Source organism: Apiospora phragmitis (assembly GCF_038363925.1).
Source record: "Apiospora phragmitis strain CBS 135458 chromosome Unknown utg000004l:1.0-3135199.0:1.0-3139288.0, whole genome shotgun sequence".
NCBI lineage: Eukaryota > Fungi > Ascomycota > Sordariomycetes > Amphisphaeriales > Apiosporaceae > Apiospora > Apiospora phragmitis.
The window spans coordinates 109,150-130,459 of NW_027117402.1; the positions used below are offsets into that span (position 1 = coordinate 109,150).

Consider the following 21,310-nt stretch of genomic DNA (forward strand, 5'->3'; position numbering starts at 1 on the left):
AACCTCGTCGATTTCTCCGGCCCGACAGCCGTGGACACCTTTCGCGTGGGGCCTCTCGAGGTCCCCACGCAGCCTTTCTTGGCAGTCGCGACGGCGCAGCCCGAGGCTATGTTGTTCCTGGACTTTCGGATGAACTACGACGACGGCCTGGGCCTCAGTCCGCGATGGGATGCGCCAGCCACCCTCCTCCTCTCCTACCCATCTCCCTTCGCCCTGGACCAGGATGGTACAGTAGGGCGTACTGACGAAAATATATTCGCCGAGGTGGGCCCGAAAATGGGTGAGATGATGGAATATTTTCATTAGGATTCTTTTCCCTGTCTCTTTTCGGTTCACACCGAGTAAACCAAGCTCTCGATCTCGATGTTTCCAAACACGCATCTTCATCCTGCCACATCTGGTGCGGAATACTAACATGTTGATGACAGGGGAGCTAAGTTTCAGGGGTATCAACCCTCGGTACCAAGACGACGATTTCACCCCACTCCCCTAATCCGAGACGATGACAGGATATGGGCCGTAGTTGTGCAATCGATGAGGTGGGACAACCGCACCCACCCAATCCACCATCGCTTCAACTCCTCCACCATCGCCGTCTTCTCCACCTCCTGGTATATCGGACTCCCCGACAGCTTGGCCGGCGAGGTCCACCGCTCGCTCCCCGTATGGGCGGGGAAACAATGCACCTGGGGGATCTTGTGCACCATCAACTGCGCGGCGAGAAGATACCTGCCGGATCTCGTCTTCGAGCTCGCCGGCCGGGAATTTGCTGTCACGCCGTCGCAGTACGCCTACCCGTTGGTTACCCAAGGCGAAGAGCAATGTACATTCAACATACTCCGAACCGCCACATTTACTGAGGAGGGGTATACAATCCCTAGCGACACCGTGGTGTTGGGGACGCCCTTTCTGAATGCGTATTACAGCGTATACGACTTGGATAACATGGAAGTCCGACGTGAGTCCGTCCCACACATACACACCTTTGGTATCTCGAACCCCCACCCCAACACACAGACTCTCTCTCTCTTTCTCCGAACGCTGGTTTCCAGAGCTGATAAGGCCTATATGACGAGAAAGTGGCGCCGGGTACGACACTGAGCTGAGGTAGATCCCATGTGAGCTCGGCCCGAGAAGTTCAAGGTAGCTTGCCGATCGAGCATGGAGAGGGCAAAACTGTTGAGCATATACTCGGTGTCTACTACATTCAGGACCACAATACTCCATGATTGTACCAAGAGAGTCTCAGCAGTAGACATCACCGCTTAATGCCATAATTCTTCCACGTTGACAGGTTCGACGTCATGCATGTAAGATCAATGAGTCGTCTCCTCTTGACCGTAAGACTAGAAAGTACCATGCCGTGATGTGCCATTAAACCCACATTCACATTTTATCCTGGTATATCTTCGTCCAGACAATCTATTGCCTTTGTCGACCCAACCACAAATACGATTGGGGTCCTTCTCCCGCCCAATTGCGTCCGAAGTCCTTCCTTTCCTACCCTTGCTGCAGCCAACCTGTATCCGACTTGAGCTCACAATGGGAGAGTGACATCCTGAACGCAGCCTGATCACTATCACTTATCCGTTTACCGTTCCACTGGTGTCGATAAGATTGGGCGAGCGCCAAGTTAGGCAAGTCGGCGATTGAACGGCAAAGGGGGGATGGTCGGCGGGTGAGTGGTAGAACCACAAAAGGTTTGGAGATCAGTTGCTACAGCCGCTCCCCCGCTCCCAAAAAAGGGGGCCAAAAAGGGGAATTGGAATGGAGGTGGGATTTGATCTCACAAGGTGTTCTTCCGTACGTCAGCCGGTGGCAACGAGCTTCTTCTTAGCCCTTGCCGTCACAGCAAGGCTGACTATCATATAGCAGGTCGAAGTGGCGAAAGAGCAGTATTTGGCTCTTGAAGCGCTCATCGAAACCTCACAATCACAGGCTGGCCCATATGCCTACCAGCTCTATCCCCAAAGGGCGATGGGGGTGCTCCGCCGGAGATCAATACCAAGTTGATATACCTCACTCACTTAGAGAGCATACTAAGCGAAGGATCAGGAGATGACATGAAAGTTGTTCCGACTCCCACACAATGTTGCAGGATCACAGCATGTCGAGGACCTAACAACGTTCGTTAAGTTCCAACATGTCAAAACCTGCCTAATTTGGTATGATCTAGATCTCAAAGCCCAAAAGTTGTGTGCCGTTAGCCGGACGCTCTATGTGGTTCGAAATCATCTTGCTGTGTATTGGAAGGTGTCGGTTCAGGCTATGATGTGTGTAGATGTACATGATCACATTTTTATGAGGGACATGCTCGAAGGATCACAAGCGCCGGTGTATCAATGTATCGCTGCCGGTGGGACAGAGAGAGCGAGTATACTAACGACCAATATATAAGGGGATAGGTAAGCCCGTCGACTTTATGCTCTTAGAACACATCTCCACAGTCTCAGCACGATGTCCTCCTTGCTCAAGATGTTGTTGCCCTTCGGACTTGTTCGAATGGCCTTTTGGCCATTAGTGACCTGGCTTGTGTTTTTATGGGCCCCCTTTTTACCCTAGCCTCGCCAGTCAGGCTGGATAATGTTGGCCTTGGAATTTTCAATTTTCTCAGATATTGAGCCTTTCGAGGTGCCGCCACCAGGCCTTTCCAATAAATTACACAAGAGGCAATCACAAGGTATTTCCAGACCTGACTTAAGGATCCTACCACTTGGAGCTTCTATCACCAGAGGCGAGAAATCCAGCAACATGAACGGGTAAGTGGCCGGACCCGTGCCGACAAGCCGCCCGGCGAACCCACTTCGGCGCAGAGGATGACTGACACGGCGTTGAATAGTTATCGCAAGCCACTACGGGATCAGCTCCGCTTTGAGGGATGGAATGTCAACATGGTGGGCACCAAGTCTGATGGGGCAATGCAAGATCATGTAATGAAACCTCCCAGTCCCGCCTGATTCAAGGCTTCGGCGGACCCTTACTGACACACTAGCAAATTGGACCATGAAGGCGTCAGAGGCGACATTGTGACGCAGGTTCATCAGCGAATCAAGAACACCTACGTGTACAAGCCCAAAGTTGTCCTCATCAACGCTGGCACCAACGACTACAACGCTGAAAACAACGCCGTCGACCAAATTGGCGAGTGCATGGGCGCCATGATCAACGACCTCTGGAACGCGCCCGACATGGGCGACACAGGCATTGTGCTCTCGAGCGTGCTCGCGACCACGAACCCTGTGTGCCAACCCCGGCGCGACGCCATCAACGGCCAGTACGCCACGTTCGTCGACGGGCTGCAGCAGCAGGGGCGCCCCATCGTCTGGGCACCCATGGAGTGGATGACGACGGACAACGGCATCGGCCCGGACGGCGTCACCCGGACGACCACGGCTACGCTATGATGGCGCGCATGTGGTACTTTGCCATCCACGGGGCCTGGTTCTCAGGCTTCATCAAGGACCACGTTTCCTGGGGCGATGGTGAGGTTGAGGGCGGCGGCGGCGGCGGCACGGGCACCTGCGGCATCGACGAGGGCCACGAGGTCTACGCCGGCAGCCTGACGCAGAAAGGGTCCGGCATCGGCGACGGTATCTATATGCATGCCTCGAATGAGATTGGCGTCGTCTGGGAACAGGACAGCGACTGGGACCGGGACCAGTGGTTCTTTGCGCGCCTATTCCAGCCTGAGCGCGACGACTTCCTCGGGTGGTTCCGGGCGACCGAAGACGACCCCATCACATACGCCGTGTGGAAAAACGTGGCGGCGACCGGCTCCGGCTCCAATTACTTCCGGGAGCTCGGCGACATGCCGACGCCGAGCTACTGCGTCCCTCGATGCGTGCACTGGGTCGATCTCAACGGTGAGTCACTCCACTCGGCGAGGGCGGACACGCTGTCGAGGCGCCTTTATTACTCTTGTTGTTGCTAAGTCTGGGCGCCCTACTACCTACAGGTGACGGCCTGGATGACTTTTGCTGCATTTCCCCCAACGGCGATTTGTATGCGTCTATTAACAACGGCGACGGCACGGACGACCGGTGGCCGACCTTCACGTCGCTCGGCAAGATCAAGCAGAATGTAGGTTGGCCGCAAGCACGCGTCCGGCTGGCGGACATCGACGGCGATGGACGAACAGACTACTGCATCATCCAGGATAACGGCGACATAAAGTGCTGGCGCAATGGCTAGGTTGGTACGTGAAACCGGACTGTCCGCCCCCGACGTGGAAAAGGCCATTTGCAGAGTTACTTCATTAGTGCCTTGTATCCCCGTTTCCCTTCCTTTGATAAATTTATTGGCTAACAGGCTTTCCCATGGGATTTGGCAGACGATTACCCCAAGTTCTGGCAGCCTCTGGGCACACGGTTCACCGGAAAGGGGATGAATGATATCAGGGGCGTACGATTTGGACACAAACGGAGATGTTAGTGCCATAACCCTCTCTCAGATACAGGATCGATCAAAGCTAACGTCGATTCTTAGGGTCGGAACGACTGGTTTTGGGTTGCCGACGATGTTCGAACTACCACATGGACCAACTCGCGCAGCTGCGCCCAGGGACGCGATGACGACGGTCTCAACGCCGCGCCTGGCGCCAGACACATAACCGAGATGCGCCTGACGAATCATGGACCCATGGAGGCATAGGAGGTTTCGCGTCTAGTGAGTGCCCTCCAGACCACCCCCAGAGCCTGCCCAGAAAATGTATGGTATGCTGACTTTGACGCCAGGTGGACTGAGGAATCGCATCCATTTTGGCCGTATCGTCAACGGCGGAGGACGGCTTGACTCCATTGGGGTGCGACCCCTACTCGTCATGGAGCACGAGCGACTTGAAAACGGGAACCATCGTTTCCGGATGCGCGTGTGGAAAAGCACCGGAGGTGGTGCTACGCAGCTCGAGGGTAAGTCGATCAACCAGGATCCTTTCCACCTGTGCCTTATCGGTGCTTTGACTAACCAGTAAATCATGGCACAGCCGACGGTGACAAGTACTGCAACATGATTGGCCACTCGGACGGGCGTATGGACTACGTCTGGGCACTTTTCACCGGCCAGATGACTTTGTATCCGCAAGGTGTACTTCTGGATCGGAAAACCCTCCACTTGGCCGGCTGGGACGGTGACGGTGTTTGCGACATCATTCATGTCGATGAAAGTTCGGGCAATAGAGTTCAGCACGTCTGGATCAACCAGTAAACATACCCCTGAAGACGTGCTTCGCTACAAAGAAAAACAACACTGAAACAAAGCGCACTGTAGGTATGCCCTTGCTGGCAGATGGGAATGGTTCCAACTTGAAGACCCGAATCGGGCTTTAACCTGCCCCCATCAAAGTGGCCCGGGAATCCATGATATCCCCGTACGTTTTGCCGACCTGGACGGCGACGGGCGCACCGACTATCTCTGTGAGTACTAGCTAATATGGTTGACTTGCGTGCACAACGAGACATATCGTCCTTGTATCCGACCAACACCACACCAGATATATTCCATTCCAGCTGACAACAGAACCCACCAGGCATCGCCCCCGACGGGCAAACCAAGGCGTTCCTGAAACCGCGACAATGGCTGGATTGACTACGCCGGGGTTAAGTTCGCCGAGGACCACGACCGGGCGAACCTGCGCTGGGCCGACGTCGATGGCGACGGCCGTGCCGACCTCATCTGGGTCGACAAGTACACAGGTAGCGGTACGGTCTGGTACAACAACGGCGAGTCCCCGGGGGCCCCGACCCCGGGGGTTCCGGCTCGAGCTTCCACTGGCTGCCGCAGGGCACGTTCTTCGAGGGCCACGTGGCCGACACCTGAGTCTACTACCCGAACTTGGACGGCGACGGGCGGGCCGACAACCACGCCATCCTCGGCACGTGGTTCAACCGATGTGATGGTGACGGCGGTCGCGGTCGCGGTCGCGCGGATGCCGAGGGCGACGATGGTGCCATCGTCAACCCCACCTGCCAAGAGTCGCCGGGTCCGAGTTCCGTAAGTGCTCTCCCTCTCCCTCTCCCTCTCTCTCTCTCTCTCTCTCTCTCTCTCTCTCTCTCTCTCTTTCTGCCGAGCATGATCTGTCGGTGTTAATGCTGTCTATCGCATGTGTGAAGACTGACACTTGGGGCTACAAGACTGGTTCAGCTGGGACCGACCCAACTTTTTCTCTCTGGGTGACTCCTACGCTGCCGGCATTGGCGCCAGAGGCGGAACCAAGGGAGCAAGTATCCATGACAACTACGACCCGGACGGGAAGTGCAGCAAGTACAGAGGTGCGTATGCTCAGTACCTGGCACGAGACAACATGGTGGGCACGGATTTGCATTGCATTGCCTGCACGGGCGCCGTCATTGAGCATTTTTACAGCGAGAAAAGCGAGAAGAACCAGCAGCCTCAATGGTACCCCTCGACGTTGGGCCCTCGAGATCTACAGGGTCGGCTGGGATTCTTTCTCCTTCAGTGGCAACGACGTCAAGTTCAGCAGGATTGCCGCGTGGTGCATTCACGTCGATATCCCTAACTGGAGCGAAGACGCCATTAAGACGGCTGAAGCCATAATGGACAGCGTGGAGCTGAGGGACAACTTGCGCAGCACCCTGTGGAAAGCGACCCGGATGCTAGACAGGGAAACGTGCCCAGAGGATCCGAGAAAAGCGACTAAGGGTTGCGGAAATAAGGTCTGGCACGACTTTGATTTGTGACAGGGGTAAATCCTTGGCGCCCCTTACTACCAACATCTGGAATGAGGAGCGTCACTGACAAGGAAAAATAATGCTGCCAGTACGAGAAGTTTTTCAACGCCGAAACGGACAAGTGCAAAATCCACGGCCTACCCAAAATCCCGGTCACAAGGAAGCTAGGAGGCGACGACGGCAAAGCGCACCGGAAGCGCCTGAACGACCTGGTCGACCGGCTCAACAACATCGTCAAAGAGGCCGTCGATTTCGTGCAAGAGTGGACGAGCTACCCGCATGACAGAGGTAACCCTGACGTCCCGCCCCGGGATGCGAACTTCACAGTCGTACACGGTGAGTGGTACTGAAGAGCGCATCTTTCTTTCCTTCGCCCGGCCCCGTTGAACCATCCAGTTCAACCCACCCTCGTGAGACAATCCGGCACTTACTGACTCTGGGGATCCTCTCGCCTCTTTAGTTCATCAACGCCGATGCCCTGTTCGAGGGCCACCGCCACTACGAGCCCGGCGATCCGTTCGGGACCTGGTCGCGGGGCCGGTTCCTGGAGCCCTGCGGACCCGATCGCCAGCGCGCCGAGGGCGAGGGCGAGGGCGGGGGTGAGTGCGAGGATGACCCCAATGAGGAGGACTGCCCCGACCAGGGCGAGCTGGACATCAACCCCGAGGACTATGATGAGGAGTACGAGCTCGTGGCCTTCGGCGAGACGTGCGACGTGAATGGCCCCGGCGTCCTGGGCATACTCTGCATCCTGGTGCGGGCCGAGGAGCTCGAGGCCAACGTGCTCCCCAGCTCCTTCAAGAAAGGGACGCATCCCAAGTCCGTGGGCCACTTGCCCAGGTCAACCTCATCTGGGACAAGATTAGAGAGTATGCAGGACCCAAGCCATGATGCGGGCCTATTGGAACCGTTGCTTTCGCCTTCTTCAACCTTCTTTGGTACAGCTCCAAAGGTGTTTTCCCCTTTCTGACTTTGCTAGCCGAGTGTTGCACAAGCACAAGTCGTTGACCGATCAATGAATGACCTACTTTCTTATTGACGGATGGTGCGCTATCGCCCTTTTATCTTCGAGGGGGCTTTTTTTTTTTTTTTTTTTTTTTGCTCTTTTGGTGGCACTATCATGTTGTATACACAGTCTCATATGTATGATTGAACATATGTCCGAAAAATCAATATAATCTTGACTGATCTCGAGTCAGGGATGGCGTGTTTGTATGAGCCGGACATGCGGAAGGCGCGTGGAAATGGACATGCCCGCCGCTGACTTGGAGAGTTGGCTGACGTCGTCTGGAATGGCTTTACACGACGCGAGGAACTGGAACAGGGCTGCGCCGTAGCTGTTGTCGCAACTTGGCATTCGTAGGCCGCGGAACCTGGTGCTAACATACTTGGAATGTAAAATGATGAGGGGAACTCCAGAGCCGGGTTCTGTGCTGTAAGCGCAACATGTCCGGAGAAGGGACTACACACGCCGCCGGGCGATAGCGGATTGAAGTTAAGTCAATCAAGGCAAGCATGAAGTAAAAATAAAGAAGTTGATAGCATGCCTGTTTCTATTTAGGTACTCGCTCGAAAGACAGGGTATCTTATAATCAGGCTATGTGCGAAGAAGAGGTAGAAGAAGAATTACAAGAGGGAGAAGAAAAAAGTCTATCGTTTTCGTTGATAGTACAGCGGAACGAGGCTGCTGGGCCGTGACGACATGTTCGACAGCTGAACCTAAGTCGGAGCCGGAGCCTCTATATGCATAGGCGAAAAAAGGTATACTCATTAAAAAAGAAATGATTAAGAAGAGAAGAGAAGGAGCAGAAGTGGGGGAAGAAAGACACAACTGCACTGGAAGGGGTTGGGGAGCGCTCCCTTACAAGCTGTAGGTGTAGCAGAAGGGCCCGTCGTGGATGCTGGTCAGCTCGCGCATGGTGATGGGCCCGCCGCCGGCGTAGAACAGGTCGATAACGTCGTCGAGCGTCGTGTTGGCCGAGGGGGGCTGGTTCAGGAACGTGTTGGTGCCCGCAACCTGGTCCCGCCGCCCCGGGGAAATCCACCATCTGCCACACCCACCACACCAGATCGATCATGCCGTGATGGAGATAGAACACTGGGTCTCCAGGGGACGTGAAGGTGTCCTGATTGACGCCGATGTCGTTAGTATGTCATCTCATAATGTCCATACGGAGAGGGAAAGGGGCGAGATGAAAGGGGTGGGGGGCGAGGGGGACTTACGCCGGCAGGGTCTCCACCAATGGTGTAGTGTCCACCCCCGTGCACGCCGATGCTGCCCGAGCCCGGGACACCCTGCATTACCATCTGGAAGTCGGCGACGTTGTCGTTATTGACGATGAGCTGCATGATGGAGGTATCGTTGGCGAAAGCCTTGTTGACGCCGGCCGAGATGTCGCGCTTGAGGCAGCGCGGGTTGTGCTCGAGCCCCGTGCCGGTCAGGACGGTGCCGTTGTTAAGGGGCAGCGCGACGGGCCCCAGGTTGACCACCATATCCTTGAAGGGGCCCGTCTGGACGCAGCCGCCGCCGTTGCCCGGCGGCAGGACCACGGGGGCAAAGTTGCCCAGGAGCAGCGTGATGGGGCCCTTGTTCGGGACGGGCGCGCCGTCACCCGACATGCTGAAGGCGCTGCCGTCGAAGATGGGCGACGAGACCGGGTCGTCGGCGTAGAGCGCCCAGTTCCAGTACGGCTGGGCGCCCTTGTAGCCGCACTCGTTCTTCAGGGCCTGCTCGAACTGGAAGGTGAACCAACGATGCCAGGCCATGAAAGTGCCCTGTTCGATATAAAAAGAAAGGGGTTAGTGAGTTATACTTTGTTACTGCTTGGACTTGGGAAGTCATACTGTGTAATGGATCGTCTGAGTCTGGTTGATGTGGGATGCCAAGAAGTCGTCAAACCGCGTCCGCGCGCCGGGGACCAGACTCTTGGGCGTCCGGGCCGGCAGCTTTTGCAGGCACAGGACGGCATCGGTATATGCCTTGCGTTCCGTCGTGCTCAGCGACCCCCTAGTACGTACAGACAAGAAGCATTAGTCCCCCGTGATGTCCCTGAATGAGGAGAGCTTGGAGCCAAAGGGGGGGGGGGGGAAACGGAGACCCCCATATCTGCGTATAGGCTACTCACCAAGGCTTACGAACGGTCAGCTTCTCTTTGGTGCATCGTCCGGATGATGAAGGAGGTGCAGTTGAGTTGTTGCCAAGAGGGGCCTTAGGTCCTGCCTGAGGCGGCGGGGGCGGCGACGGCAGAGGAGGAGGAGTCCGTTTAGCATTCGCATCCAAGATGGCGGCCTGGCTTGCTTGAGCCTTGCCGACGAGAATATTGAATTGGGCCAAAGCATCACCGTTGTTGAGGTCCAGCGTCAAGGCTGCCAGAGCCGTCCCGATGAGGAGGGCCGTCGAGGCCAGCGGGAAATGCATGATAGTGACGAAGGAGAATCCCCCTTACTGGCAAGTGTAGCAAGGAAAAGACTTGGGACGAGGGTTTCAGAAACGACAGGAAGAGGAAGGATAGATGAACGGGGGGTCCATGGATTATAATCATGATTGAGCAACTCGATGAGGGTTGGTCTCTGGTACATAGGACATATATACCACCAAAGCCCTTCTTCCCAACCCCATCCCAGATCCGTCGCATCATGCTTAACACAATGCATTGGCACCGGGCTTCTCTGATACTGACTACGGCTCCCGCTAAGGAGCCCGTCCTTCCCTTTCCGTCCGTCAGCCGTTGGACGATGTGGATTCCCAACACCCTCCCGGGACATTGAAACCTGACCAAATCGCTAGCTCTAGCTCTAGAACTCTAGAGATTCCGGTGGATCTTCTGCCCCCCCTGTCATCATCTTGGTTTTTGATCTGGTCTCATCGCGACCCCCCAGTCAGATCAATCTCAATCATCCAGGGTCCTGGAGCTGTTAGTGCTGCTACTCTCCCCGCCTTCCGGTATTCTTGATCGTGGGTACCAACAAGCACGGCCTCCCCCCCCCCCTATCTCGCATCGCACCCAGCTATCGACGTCGGGGCCATGGTAGCAAACAAGTATAGCGGCGTCTGGGGTTGGCGCATATGCCGTACATACCATGCCATGTACGTAGTATATACAAGACTTACATAAATACGACCGATGCGGCCTTCTCTTCAAAGTCTCAAGGTTTCGTTCGGGTCCCGTGAGTTTTCCACGGCCGCCGCACCTCTCGGCAAGAGCAGCGGCATCCTTGCCAATTCCACGTTCCCTCTGGCGAGTCGAGTCCCGATTGCCTTGAAACCGCGCAACAAGCTTCGCTGGGTGATTTTCCATTCTGTTTTCCCTACTGCAGACTTCGCGCGATGGACGATCGGGCAATAAGGTTGTTCCCTTCTCTAAAGTTACAATGTGCCGATTGCCCGCCGTTGGTCTTATGTATTAGTCAAGGTGGCATTCAAAGGGGGGGGGGTGTTGACTACTACGCAATCGAACCAATTAGCCAGATCATCTGGGCCATCGTAGAAAATACTGCCGAACGGAAAATCCTATGCAGCATCGCCTTACAAACACTGGTTCATCTGTTTTCACTTTCATGACTCTGGGTGACATCGGTGATCGTCGGTGGATGATGATGGCAAGACAAGATCAGGTGTTTTGCGCCGACTCATCCATGGCCAGATAACCTAGGCACTGGGCTAATACGACTATGCACGGCACTTAGGTATGTATGTCGCCATCTCCCCAATCCTCCAACCACTCGAGGGGGCTTTCGCTCTCTCCTCACAGGGATACCGGCGCGGTAGGGCTCAAGCGTGACCATCCGGGCGAAAGTGCCGAGACCAGGCGGCAGTTTTCGAGAAGTAAAATAGAAGGTGATACTTGCATAGGACGAAGCACTAACCTAGTAAGCTTGATCCTTAGTAAGGCACTTTTTTTCCCGATCAACATGTTCGGACGAGTCAAGCAAGTGGGCATATGCCACTTCGCTCCAGAATGGGGGACACTGTTACAGACACACTCTGCATCGAGCCAGACAAACTTAGGCGGGTGATACTAGTCCCAGCTGGGTCTAACGATGTCGTCGCGTCGTTCCCCCTAATTAGCATCACCGTTGTTCATGCCAAGGTAGCATCTCGTGGACGAGAATAGCCTGATCTTACCTGATCTTGGATGATCAAGCATGTAACCTGAACGGTCTTACCTGATGTAGCAGTCAAGTTCCTGAACAAGAGTGTGAGTCCCTGGATATAACGCTCCAGTCGGTTTGCATTGCGACCCCGTCTGCCCCTTGTTTCGTAACGAGGACAGCGATGGCATATGTACCAAGGCGTCAGCCGGTATTGACACTGGCCACTGACAAGGACTAACCCATCATCGTGAATGAGTGCCAAACGTGAAACATGGGGGGCGGTGTCGACACCGTTTTATGGCAGCCCATTACCAAGGAGAATGAAGACACCGGAAACAAACAACGTGAGTTTAGTCTATTTACAGGTAAGAGAGAGAAACCATGGTCTTAGAAGGCTGCTGGGGTTCAGGCACGAGAAGATAGCCAAGAGGGTGGAGAGGATAGAGGAAGGAAAGGAAGGACGGGAAAGATGTGTAAATCATATAATCCCCGAGGGGGACCCATAGCTATCCTCGCATCGTCCGTGTGTAAGTGTGCATGTGCCCGTGCCCACTATCTTCCTGCCACCTCTCCCCCCTTCCTCATTCTCCGCCTCCAGTAATGACGTGAGGGGTCTACTGCACCAGATCGTCCACCTAGATCTCATCCCGCGCCTAGATGCTTAACCAGACGACGACGACGACGGCTACTTGGACCACATCAATATCGCACCACGGCAAGCAAGGCCCGAAAATGTCCGCGACATCACCGCCACCGCTCCCCGGGGCTGGGCTCCCCGACGAGTACAGGGGCGATGAGATCCTCGGCGCCGTCATCGCTACGACGAGCATGGCTTTCATCACCGTGTGCGCCCGTCTCTGGGTGCGCCTGACCATGGTACACAAGATGGGATCTGATGTACGTCCAATGAATCTATCTAACCTTGCCTACCTCGTCAAGGTTTACTTATATCATGACGGGCCGTAATCTAAGTCACTGACCATGGAACAACCAACAGGATTATGCCATGATTATAGCGATGGTAAGTTCTGATCTTACACGAACTGCCAAAAAGGTATTAGTTCTAACGGGACTCGCCCAACCCATCAGACTCTCTCCCTGGCTGGTCTAGGAGTGGTCATCCCCCAGGTCGTCTACGGGGCGGGCCGCCACATCGCGCACCTGCGGCCGGACGCGGCCAGCATGGGCCTCAAGATCAACTTCGTTTCGCAGGTCGTCTACCTGTGGGCGATCCCGGCCGTCAAGATGTCCATCGGCCTGTTCCTGCTGCGCATCGCGCCCAACAAGGGCTACCGGCGCGTCCTCCAGGGCGTCATGCTCTTCACCATGGCCTACACCATGATGTGCTTCGTCACGCTGCTGCTGCAGTGCACCAACCTGGCCATCCTCTGGGACCCGACGGTCCAGACCACCTGCTGGTCCAGGCAGACGCTCCAGACGCTCAGCTACGCCAACTCCAGTGAGTAGTATACATGCTTACTTACCTATTATCAGAAAGTCCGGTATCTAACAACTACGAAACCCAAAGTCGTCAATATCCTCACTGATATGTTCTTTGCCGTTCTTCCTATACCAATGCTCTGGAATGTGCAGATCAACTTGCGCACCAAGGCATCCTTGATCTGTATTATGGGACTGGGTGTGTTGTAAGTCACCACCAACACACATTCTCTGTCTCTTGTCATCTGACTCCACCCCGTATTTCCAGTGCCGTCGCGGCCGCCATCGTCAAGTCGTTCTTCATCTCCAACTACGGCAAGACGGGTGACTTCCTCTGGGACTCGACCGACCTCACCATTTGGATCTCGTAAGAATCCCCTCTTCCCACTCCCCTTCCCCTCCTACCGATTTTGAATAGCTTTTTGCTGTGAGTGACACACGGGCTAACCTAACCAACGCCAGGACCGAGTGCAACACCGGCATCATCGCGGCCTGCCTGCCGTGCCTGAAGCCCCTGTTCAAGCGCATCCTCGAGACCACGACGCAGCGCTACGGCCGCAGCAGCAAGGGCTCCTCGCCAACCAGACGGACCGGTCCTACAAGATGAAGCCGTACGGCAGCAGCAGCCAGAAAGGCGGCGGCGGCAGCCACGGCTCCCGCCAGTTCCAGCCACAGAACCAGTCCAAGATCGGACGGGCCAGCAGCAGCGGCCGGGTGATGATGCACAGCAGCAGTAAGAGGGGTAGTAGTAACACGGGAGGCGGCGGTGAGGACGAGCTGGCCCTGACCAAGGAGGCCTCGCGCACGGCCACCACCAAAGTCACCACCGTCACCGTCGACACGTCGCACAGGGCCGATTCGTCGTGGTGGTCCCCTACCAGCCCCCGCATGCGGGTGTGAGTAGGTAGGTAGTTAGGTGAGCGGCGGGTGGAGCCTGCTTGCTTGCTGGTGCTACTACTACTACTGCTGCTGGTGCTGCTGCTGGTGCTGCTATCATTGCGTAACGATACCCATCTTTCCCCCCGCGAATATATATACCACCGATATATCTTATTCAGCCCTTGATCATATACGTATCCAGAACATGATTTTATGAGCGCCTAGAAGAGCATATAGCAATATACCTTATTTTCATGTCTTTCCTCCGAGATATAACTTCTCAGTCACCGCCAAGAACGCCAAGAAGCAGAAAGCTTGACTTCCCAGGAACAAAGAAAAACAAGGCCCGAAATACACTAAGGGGGGAAGTTCTAGGAGGGCCGAAACCGGGATAATCCGCTCACATGAATCAACGGCGAACCCGGAGACACAAATAGTGACAAAATACCAGCATCACCCATGAAGAAGATGAACCCATTAAGCAGTTGCTAGAGGATGATTCGCAGCTCCAAGGAACTTTCTGCGAGCGATGGACTCGGAGAGTACCACAAGGGAAGTAGAGTATCCTTTTACGAAGTCGAGCAAGCCAATGATTGCCAATATGGTCGCAGCCACGAACAAACAAGTCTGCTTGGCAGCACTAAGAAGCTAACCAGCCATTTGATATTGTGTAAATGCAAACTACCTGGATAGAGAGACGTGAACATCTCGAGTGTACACGAGCAGGCAATAAAAAACGGTGTCCACCATTCTTTTTTCTAAGATTCGTCTCTTGATTTCATTTCATTGACCAAACTCCATCCGTCTTTTTCTTTTCCTTCTTTCTCTCTTTCTTTCTCTCCCTGTCACTCAACTAACCCCATTGCACGAACACCTTCTTCTGTTTCTTCTTCTTCCCTTTCGTGTCATCGGCGTCCGCCTCCTCCGCCTCCAAATCAGCGGCCGTCGCATCGCCCCCAGCCCTTCCACTCCAGTTGAAGCCCGTATCCCGCGAGCCCCCCATGTCCCGGCGCACGGCGCCCCGACCGTACCCGAAGATCGTGGTCAGGGGCTTTGGCGCCGCCGGCAGAGCCGGGAAGTTGTCTTGTCCGCCACTTGCCGGTTTGGGAGCCCTTTGGATGCTGTTGCTGTTGTTGTTGCTGCTGCTGTTGTTGTTGTTGTTGTTGTTGTAGTTTGAAGACGGCTGACTGTGGCTGCTCGGTCCCCACAGGGAAGCCGATGTCGCGGCAGATGACGACGATGCTGCGGCCGTAGGCTGGGGTCCCTTGGAGGCTTTCGGGGTAGAAGTGCGAGCAGGAGGTAATGAGGGAACGAAACAGTAGGAGGAGGTCGCGAGGCAGTGGACCCGGCGGATGCTGCCCAGCTGCTGGACTGCTGTGAGTTTGATCTCTGGGACTGCTGTGTCATGTTCTTGAGCTTGAGCACGCGTGTAGTATGACGCTGTGTACTTGGCATGTTGGATGCAGCAGCAGTAGCAGAGCTTGATGCAGCGGCCGCCCACCCACTGCTTTGCGTGGTAGCACCATGCATTCCCGACAGATTGGGCAACGTAGGATAATCTTCGTTGATGGCGCGCCAGTCGTTCCATGCTTTGCGCAACCGTTCCGCCTTGCCTTTGTCCTCGAACAGGTCCGCAACCTCACGAACAAGTGTGCCCAGTGCTGTTGACGAGGTCTCGGAAAATAGCGAAAAGAAAGATTCAACGAGTGCCGTGGGTGTTATCGAATCTTGACGGTAAGCAGAGATCTTAGCTCTGAAGGTCGCCATCTTGCTCGCGTCATTTTGTAGAAGATTCGAGGCACGTTCTACGACAGAAGCATGACGGACAAGGCGAGCGCGCTCCTCGGGTGTTAGGTTGGGGTCGGTCACACTAAGGCCTTCCATACCAGCCGTCGGAACGGCCTCTGCAGCCGGCGCGGCGTTGTTGGATGCTGACGCGCCATTACGCTGTCCCGCCCGCGCATTTCGAGGGGTTGTCGTCGATGGACCTACGGAGCTAGAAGAAAGCTGCCCTCCAAATGTGCGTGTAGACACCGACTGGGATGAGTGGATGGCCATTTGCCGCTGGAAGGCCAGCTCGTCACGGCGCAGCGGCTGCGCGGAGCTTGCTGGTATTGGTTCGGCATTGGGGTCGCGACCTCGCCTGCCTCGGCCGCCCCGGCCGCCCTCCCTCTCGCCCCCTCCACGACGTTCCTGCTGGTACGGTTGTCGGAAGTCAAAGCCAGCCATGTCGACGAGCCTTGCGTCTCGTCGTACATCTTTGGACAATGTGCTCCCGTGCTCGCTCAGCTGATGGGCCTTCAGGTCCAGCTCCGACGCAAAGACTACAAACTTCTTCTCTTGACATTCGCGATCCGAGCAAAGGTAGTGGTCCTTCTGGAAATGCTTCTCCAGAGCATTGTAGTCCATGTAATAGTGGGGCTGCCTTGGATCTTCTCGGTCGCATAGGAAACATCGTTCGTGCTTATTGCGACAGTGTTCGTACAGTTTGTCATCGTCGTAGAAGCGGGAACCGCAGAAGGCGCAGAGGGGATGGCCCCGGAAGCCTGTCTGATCAATCGCACCCGGCCGATCGTCTCCGTTCCGCATGTGCTTTTCCAGCTCCTTATCCGTGAAGAGATCATGTTCATGGGTGAAGACCTTCTTGTTGCGGGTACACAAGTCGCACATCTTCTTGTTGTGGGCGCTTCGAACATGGCGATGAAGGTCGGGCCAGCCAAGGCCAGCAAAGTCACAGTCGACGTCGGGGCAGTTGTACCTTAGCAGTAGAACGGTATCGCCGACGATGTCCTCCTTCGCATAGCGAATGCCAATGTTGTCGTCGACACTCGTGATATCGGGCGCGTCGGTCGAGTAGTCCTCGTAGCGCTTCGTGGCGTTGTCGGTAAAGATGACATACTGGGAGGCAGTGCGACAGTGAGCGCACTCCTTGTTCTTGTACAGGGCTCTCATGCGCAAAGAACAGATGTGGCATGTCCGGTGGTTGCAAGGCGCTACGGATTGGTGGACCACAGGCTGGCGCAGATAAAACAGACCTCAGCCTCGACGTCGTCGCCATCGGCCTCTGCCCCGGCGGCGGCGGTCGTGCCGATCAGCTTCTTAGTTTGCGCAGGTGGTGCCGAGTTGCCGTCTCCTGCGCCTTTGGCTGCTGGCTGCTGCTGCTGGGCAGCTCCTCCTTGTCCTTGCCCGCGTCCTCCTCTGCCTCTCTGAGATCTGCCACCTCGCGAGCCCGTTTGGTTGCCGCGTCCGCGCCCCTGCCTCGTTCTCTGCCCTGGCCGTCGCCTCTAGGACGTGAAGGCGCAGAGGACGGGCCGCTATTGTCGGCAGCCCCTCCGGAAGACATGGCGTCTTGGTTTCTCGTAGTTTGGTCGGGTTGGTATTGGCCTCTCTCTCGAGTGATTGGGGGGCAATGATGGTCGAAATTACCCAAAGGCAAGCCTTGAGCTTCAGTGCGACCGGTGACGTAAAGGCCAATTGGCGGGGCGAGGTGAAGGGTTGCTGTTGCTGGCTTAGCCCAGCAAGAAGGATTAAACGACGAAGGTGTCAAAAAGTTGTGCGAGTGAGGAAGAGATCATCCGTCATTAATTCGTAAACGACAGGGTCAATCAAAATGGAAGGCAGTGCCTGTCGACCCTCCCAGTTGCCGGTGGAGCTTGGCCAGGTAGGGGCGCACCGGGGGTTCTTGGTGGGGGTGCGCAAGACGGCTGCTAGTGAGAATAGGATGGACTGGCCGGGAAGCACTTTTCCAATGACATACGCCGAAAGTCAACCATGACCGTCTGATTACTTAAGCTGACCAGCCTACCGAGTACACTGCAGTAAATTGCCAGAACCACAGGCGTGCAGATTCTGAACCGGTATGACTAATTTCCCAGTATCGAATCCGTAGAAATTCTGACCTAGCTAGACCTTCTGTCAAACGATTGCCATTCTCACCAGATCCCGCAGCGTGGTTGAATTGATTTGATGGGAGTTGTGCGGGGCACTCTCCTATACATCTATGTGATGACCCCGCCTCCAGTCTTGCATACTAGATCAAATGCACTGTCGCTCTCCTTTACTCATCAGTGATCTGGGGTTTCTGGATGCTTCCTGACTAACGTGCACTTCCTATAGGCTGGGTAATTACGGGGGGTAAGCTGTTTCTTAATGTGGCTTTTCAAAGGCGTAACTTCATGAACCAACTTTCCTGTCTAATATGACTCCCTGAGGCCAAGAAACACCTTAAATCCCTTCCCATATATATCCTTTAAGGATTCGGGCTCTGAGATTGTGTGTTACCCTTACTAGGAAAACAATCCAATGCTCACTCAAGATGCATGGTGCAATAGCTGCTGCTCCGGAGTAATTCCATAGCCTGCTCAGAGAGACCACTGCCACATCATTGGTGAAATTTCAGGTATCTGCTAGATGTACTGCATAAGATAGGGCAGACCGCTGCGCCTTGCAGCTAGAAAGCCCCCATGGGTACGTACTTTAGTAAGTAGAGATAGATGCTACATAATAATGTATCTATCCCCTCGGTCGATGCTCTGTCCCTCTCGCTAGGTAAGATATGTAATAATAATCTGGCCAACCACCTTTCTGCACCCAAATATATGCCCACTCAGGGGCGGCAGGGGGCGGCAGTGGCGGCCCAATGGAGGCCAAGGTGGTGTGCGTGCAGTGCAGAGAGAATAACGAAAAAATCACCACGATATCCTATCGCTGCTGCCAATGCCACCAACCGCCACCGAAGAGCAGTCCACTTTGCCCGGGAACCAAGACGCCAATACGCACTGAATCCGAGCCGTTCGTCAAATCCACGAGAAAGAACCCCAGCCGTGCCATAATCGTAGAAACACCATGCAATATGACGGTCCGCCTTTCACCATTAATCCCGGGTCGGGGCTACTCCTCCTCCACGGGGTAGAGATGGTTGCCCACCAGCTTGTTCATCTGGAACATGTCCACCTTGGATTGCTTGAAGACAGCATACATCTTTTCGTCGCAGAGAATTTGTCGCTTGTCACTGGGGTCTTGGAGTTCGTTGGCCTTGATATGTTCCCATAATTTCTTGACCACCTGAGGTCGCGGCAGCTGTGACACCAAGAAAAGATCAGCATTTGTTCGACAGGGGGAAACGGGAGAACGGGACTGTGTGGGAACTGGAGTTCTGCTTACCCTTGGCTCACCACCGCAAACCTCGGCCAGGGGTGCACTCAGGTTGAAAGGCTTCTGGAAGCCGCCTCCCGCCTTGCGGGGCTTGTTCGTCGACTCCTCGCTGCCGTCCACGTCGCTGTCGTCCTCGCGTCGGACCTTGTTGGAGCTCTTCTTGCGCGGCTTCTTCTTGATCGGCTTGGCCTTGGACCCGCCGCCGCGCGTGGCCCGCCCGCTCATCTGGTTCTCCTGCGCCTGTAGTATCGCGGCCAGCTTGGCGTCCGAGTCCTCCGTGTCCTCGCTCTTCTCGCTCTTGCGCTGCTTCTTCTTGGGCGGCTGTGTGGAGACCTCGATCTCGCCGCCGTCGGCGTCGCCACCATCGTCATCTCCGTCCTCCTCGGCGGCGTGTCCGTTCGCCTGGCGTTTCGAAGGGGTCGGCTGGGGAGAGGCCGTCTGCTCGTCTTTGGCCGCCGGTTCGGAGGACGTGAGGGCGTCGAATCGGGCCTCGATGAGATTTTTTATGGCCGCCTGTGCGACAGACACTAGTAAGCGCGTGTTCGGAGGAGGCAGAAAATGCGCGCCACAAACGCGCCCCGGAGTGGAAGGTGCTTGCCAGGGTTACTGGCGCCTACAACTCGATAACGTACCTTCTGGCTGCTGAGGTCCTTCCCACCCAGCTTGTCTTCCAGCTCGGCCCGGATCTTCTTGCGAGTGACCGTCTCCAGGTCCACGCTGTGAAGGATCTCATCGATGTACCTGGTGTACAGGGCCTCCTCGGAGGAGGATACTGGACGGGGCACTAGAGTCAGTAAGAGCACAATATGATAGGTACTAGGTAGCAGCCCCAAAAGTCGCCGGAGGTCAAGTAAACATACAAGGTGCCGACATTGTTGTCACCCGCAGCCAAGCCCCAGTAAGTCCGATGGGCGTGGAGGTACAGTCACTATCGGATTGGCGCGATGCAACTCAAGAGTCCCAATTGCACGCAAACGACGAAAGATGAAACCTCTGCGGGAGGATGGACTTGTGGATGTTGACGTGACTGGGGAAAGCTTGGGAGGGTCGACAAGCTCGTGCAAGGTGGGTATCGACGTAGCTTTGGAGCCTCTGCTGCTTTGTCTATGTAGATGGGCTACTAGAAATTTGTTTGTTTTGTGTCGCAATCCGGTATCAAAGCATGGCGGCGGCGGCGAGTCGGGAGAAAAAAACACAACCCAAAGTGCTCTGGTGGGACTGTAGATAGGCGGTGACTATTTTCTGTTGTTGTTCTCGTTCGTGGCCCTTACAGCAGCGGGATTGTTGGTTGTTGTCGCGTGTAGTCAATGCCCTTTCCGAAAAGCAGCGCCGTTGAAGATGATTCGTTACCCAGCTAAGTAAAGTCTGATTGTTGGTCTCGGGAGGTCCGCCGTCCTTGCTACTAGTCCAGAAGCCGTGAATTGCGGATATGGATGGCTCTATCGTTCGTTCCAGTTCCTTTCAACTGTGCTGTGCCTAGCAACTAGTCGTCGTCCTAACTCTTGTCAGGCAGAGAGTGGTAGGTTGGTAGTCCGGAATTTGGCGGCGTGGAGTCTTCTCGGGCAGGTGGTCACTGGTAGGAGGTTTACTGCTAAACAAATAGTCCATCACCTGGTTATTGGGTTTGATGGCACTGGGACGGTGTGTGGAGGCGGGCAACGGTACGTAATGACACCGCAATGTAACGCACCGCAACGCAACTGCGATGGTGTGCTTAGCTAAAAAGACGGATGGCCGGGTAGCACCACCTTTCCGACGGACTTCCAATGCTTCAGATAGATATCTACAACCGATGCACGCAAATAGACGGCTTCAGCAAGTAACCATAGGTGGATTGTCATGAAGGCGGGGAATGGAAAAAGACAGTCAAAAGGACAATGGCGACGGTTGGCTGCACCGGTCAGGTACTAGAGTCAGGGCACGATTCGTGGACGGACACAATGAAACTGTCATATATTCAAAACATACGGATTACATGTAGGCATCGCTTCTGCCCAGCAGTCCACGATGTTACAGAAGTTAGGAATGCTAGCATTCCTCAGCGATAGATAAAGCCG

General features: G+C 55.3%; 9 protein-coding genes across 9 annotated transcripts; 5 read left to right on the plus strand and 4 right to left on the minus strand.

The window, feature by feature from the left end:
* Nucleotides 1–108: 108 nt before the first annotated feature.
* PG994_003205 (acid protease) lies at nucleotides 109–1,058 on the plus strand (the record flags this gene model as incomplete). Its single annotated transcript, XM_066854614.1, has 3 exons — nucleotides 109–280; nucleotides 500–958; nucleotides 1,018–1,058. The coding sequence occupies 3 exons, from the start codon at nucleotides 109–111 to the stop codon at nucleotides 1,056–1,058; spliced, it is 672 nt and encodes a 223-aa protein (XP_066718892.1).
* Nucleotides 1,059–2,751: 1,693 nt separating this feature from the next.
* Nucleotides 2,752–3,404, plus strand: PG994_003206 (uncharacterized protein; the record flags this gene model as incomplete). Its single annotated transcript, XM_066854615.1, has 2 exons — nucleotides 2,752–2,759; nucleotides 2,993–3,404. The coding sequence occupies 2 exons, from the start codon at nucleotides 2,752–2,754 to the stop codon at nucleotides 3,402–3,404; spliced, it is 420 nt and encodes a 139-aa protein (XP_066718893.1).
* An 8-nt stretch (nucleotides 3,405–3,412) lies between these two features.
* Nucleotides 3,413–4,650, plus strand: PG994_003207 (family 3 carbohydrate esterase; the record flags this gene model as incomplete). Its single annotated transcript, XM_066854616.1, has 3 exons — nucleotides 3,413–3,863; nucleotides 3,956–4,080; nucleotides 4,486–4,650. The coding sequence occupies 3 exons, from the start codon at nucleotides 3,413–3,415 to the stop codon at nucleotides 4,648–4,650; spliced, it is 741 nt and encodes a 246-aa protein (XP_066718894.1).
* A 55-nt stretch (nucleotides 4,651–4,705) lies between these two features.
* On the plus strand, nucleotides 4,706–7,656 carry PG994_003208 (uncharacterized protein; the record flags this gene model as incomplete). The annotated part of the gene is made up of 7 exons (XM_066854617.1): nucleotides 4,706–4,907; nucleotides 4,967–5,198; nucleotides 5,266–5,365; nucleotides 5,600–5,988; nucleotides 6,139–6,490; nucleotides 6,776–7,015; nucleotides 7,147–7,656. 7 exons carry the CDS (start codon nucleotides 4,706–4,708, stop codon nucleotides 7,654–7,656), a joined length of 2,025 nt encoding a protein of 674 aa, XP_066718895.1.
* An 891-nt stretch (nucleotides 7,657–8,547) lies between these two features.
* PG994_003209 (Di-copper centre-containing protein) lies at nucleotides 8,548–10,104 on the minus strand (the record flags this gene model as incomplete). Its single annotated transcript, XM_066854618.1, has 5 exons — nucleotides 8,548–8,703; nucleotides 8,732–8,812; nucleotides 8,910–9,461; nucleotides 9,531–9,693; nucleotides 9,812–10,104. The coding sequence occupies 5 exons, from the start codon at nucleotides 10,102–10,104 to the stop codon at nucleotides 8,548–8,550; spliced, it is 1,245 nt and encodes a 414-aa protein (XP_066718896.1).
* A 2,333-nt stretch (nucleotides 10,105–12,437) lies between these two features.
* On the plus strand, nucleotides 12,438–14,120 carry PG994_003210 (uncharacterized protein; the record flags this gene model as incomplete). Its single annotated transcript, XM_066854619.1, has 6 exons — nucleotides 12,438–12,677; nucleotides 12,778–12,801; nucleotides 12,870–13,239; nucleotides 13,309–13,426; nucleotides 13,489–13,544; nucleotides 13,690–14,120. The coding sequence occupies 6 exons, from the start codon at nucleotides 12,438–12,440 to the stop codon at nucleotides 14,118–14,120; spliced, it is 1,239 nt and encodes a 412-aa protein (XP_066718897.1).
* Nucleotides 14,121–14,952: 832 nt separating this feature from the next.
* Nucleotides 14,953–17,051, minus strand: PG994_003211 (uncharacterized protein; the record flags this gene model as incomplete). The annotated part of the gene is made up of 2 exons (XM_066854620.1): nucleotides 14,953–15,363; nucleotides 15,417–17,051. 2 exons carry the CDS (start codon nucleotides 17,049–17,051, stop codon nucleotides 14,953–14,955), a joined length of 2,046 nt encoding a protein of 681 aa, XP_066718898.1.
* A 139-nt stretch (nucleotides 17,052–17,190) lies between these two features.
* Nucleotides 17,191–17,442, minus strand: PG994_003212 (uncharacterized protein; the record flags this gene model as incomplete). Its single annotated transcript, XM_066854621.1, has 1 exon — nucleotides 17,191–17,442. One exon carries the CDS (start codon nucleotides 17,440–17,442, stop codon nucleotides 17,191–17,193), a length of 252 nt encoding a protein of 83 aa, XP_066718899.1.
* Nucleotides 17,443–18,989: 1,547 nt separating this feature from the next.
* PG994_003213 (uncharacterized protein) lies at nucleotides 18,990–20,126 on the minus strand (the record flags this gene model as incomplete). Its single annotated transcript, XM_066854622.1, has 4 exons — nucleotides 18,990–19,178; nucleotides 19,263–19,766; nucleotides 19,886–20,025; nucleotides 20,114–20,126. The coding sequence occupies 4 exons, from the start codon at nucleotides 20,124–20,126 to the stop codon at nucleotides 18,990–18,992; spliced, it is 846 nt and encodes a 281-aa protein (XP_066718900.1).
* Nucleotides 20,127–21,310: the final 1,184 nt, after the last annotated feature.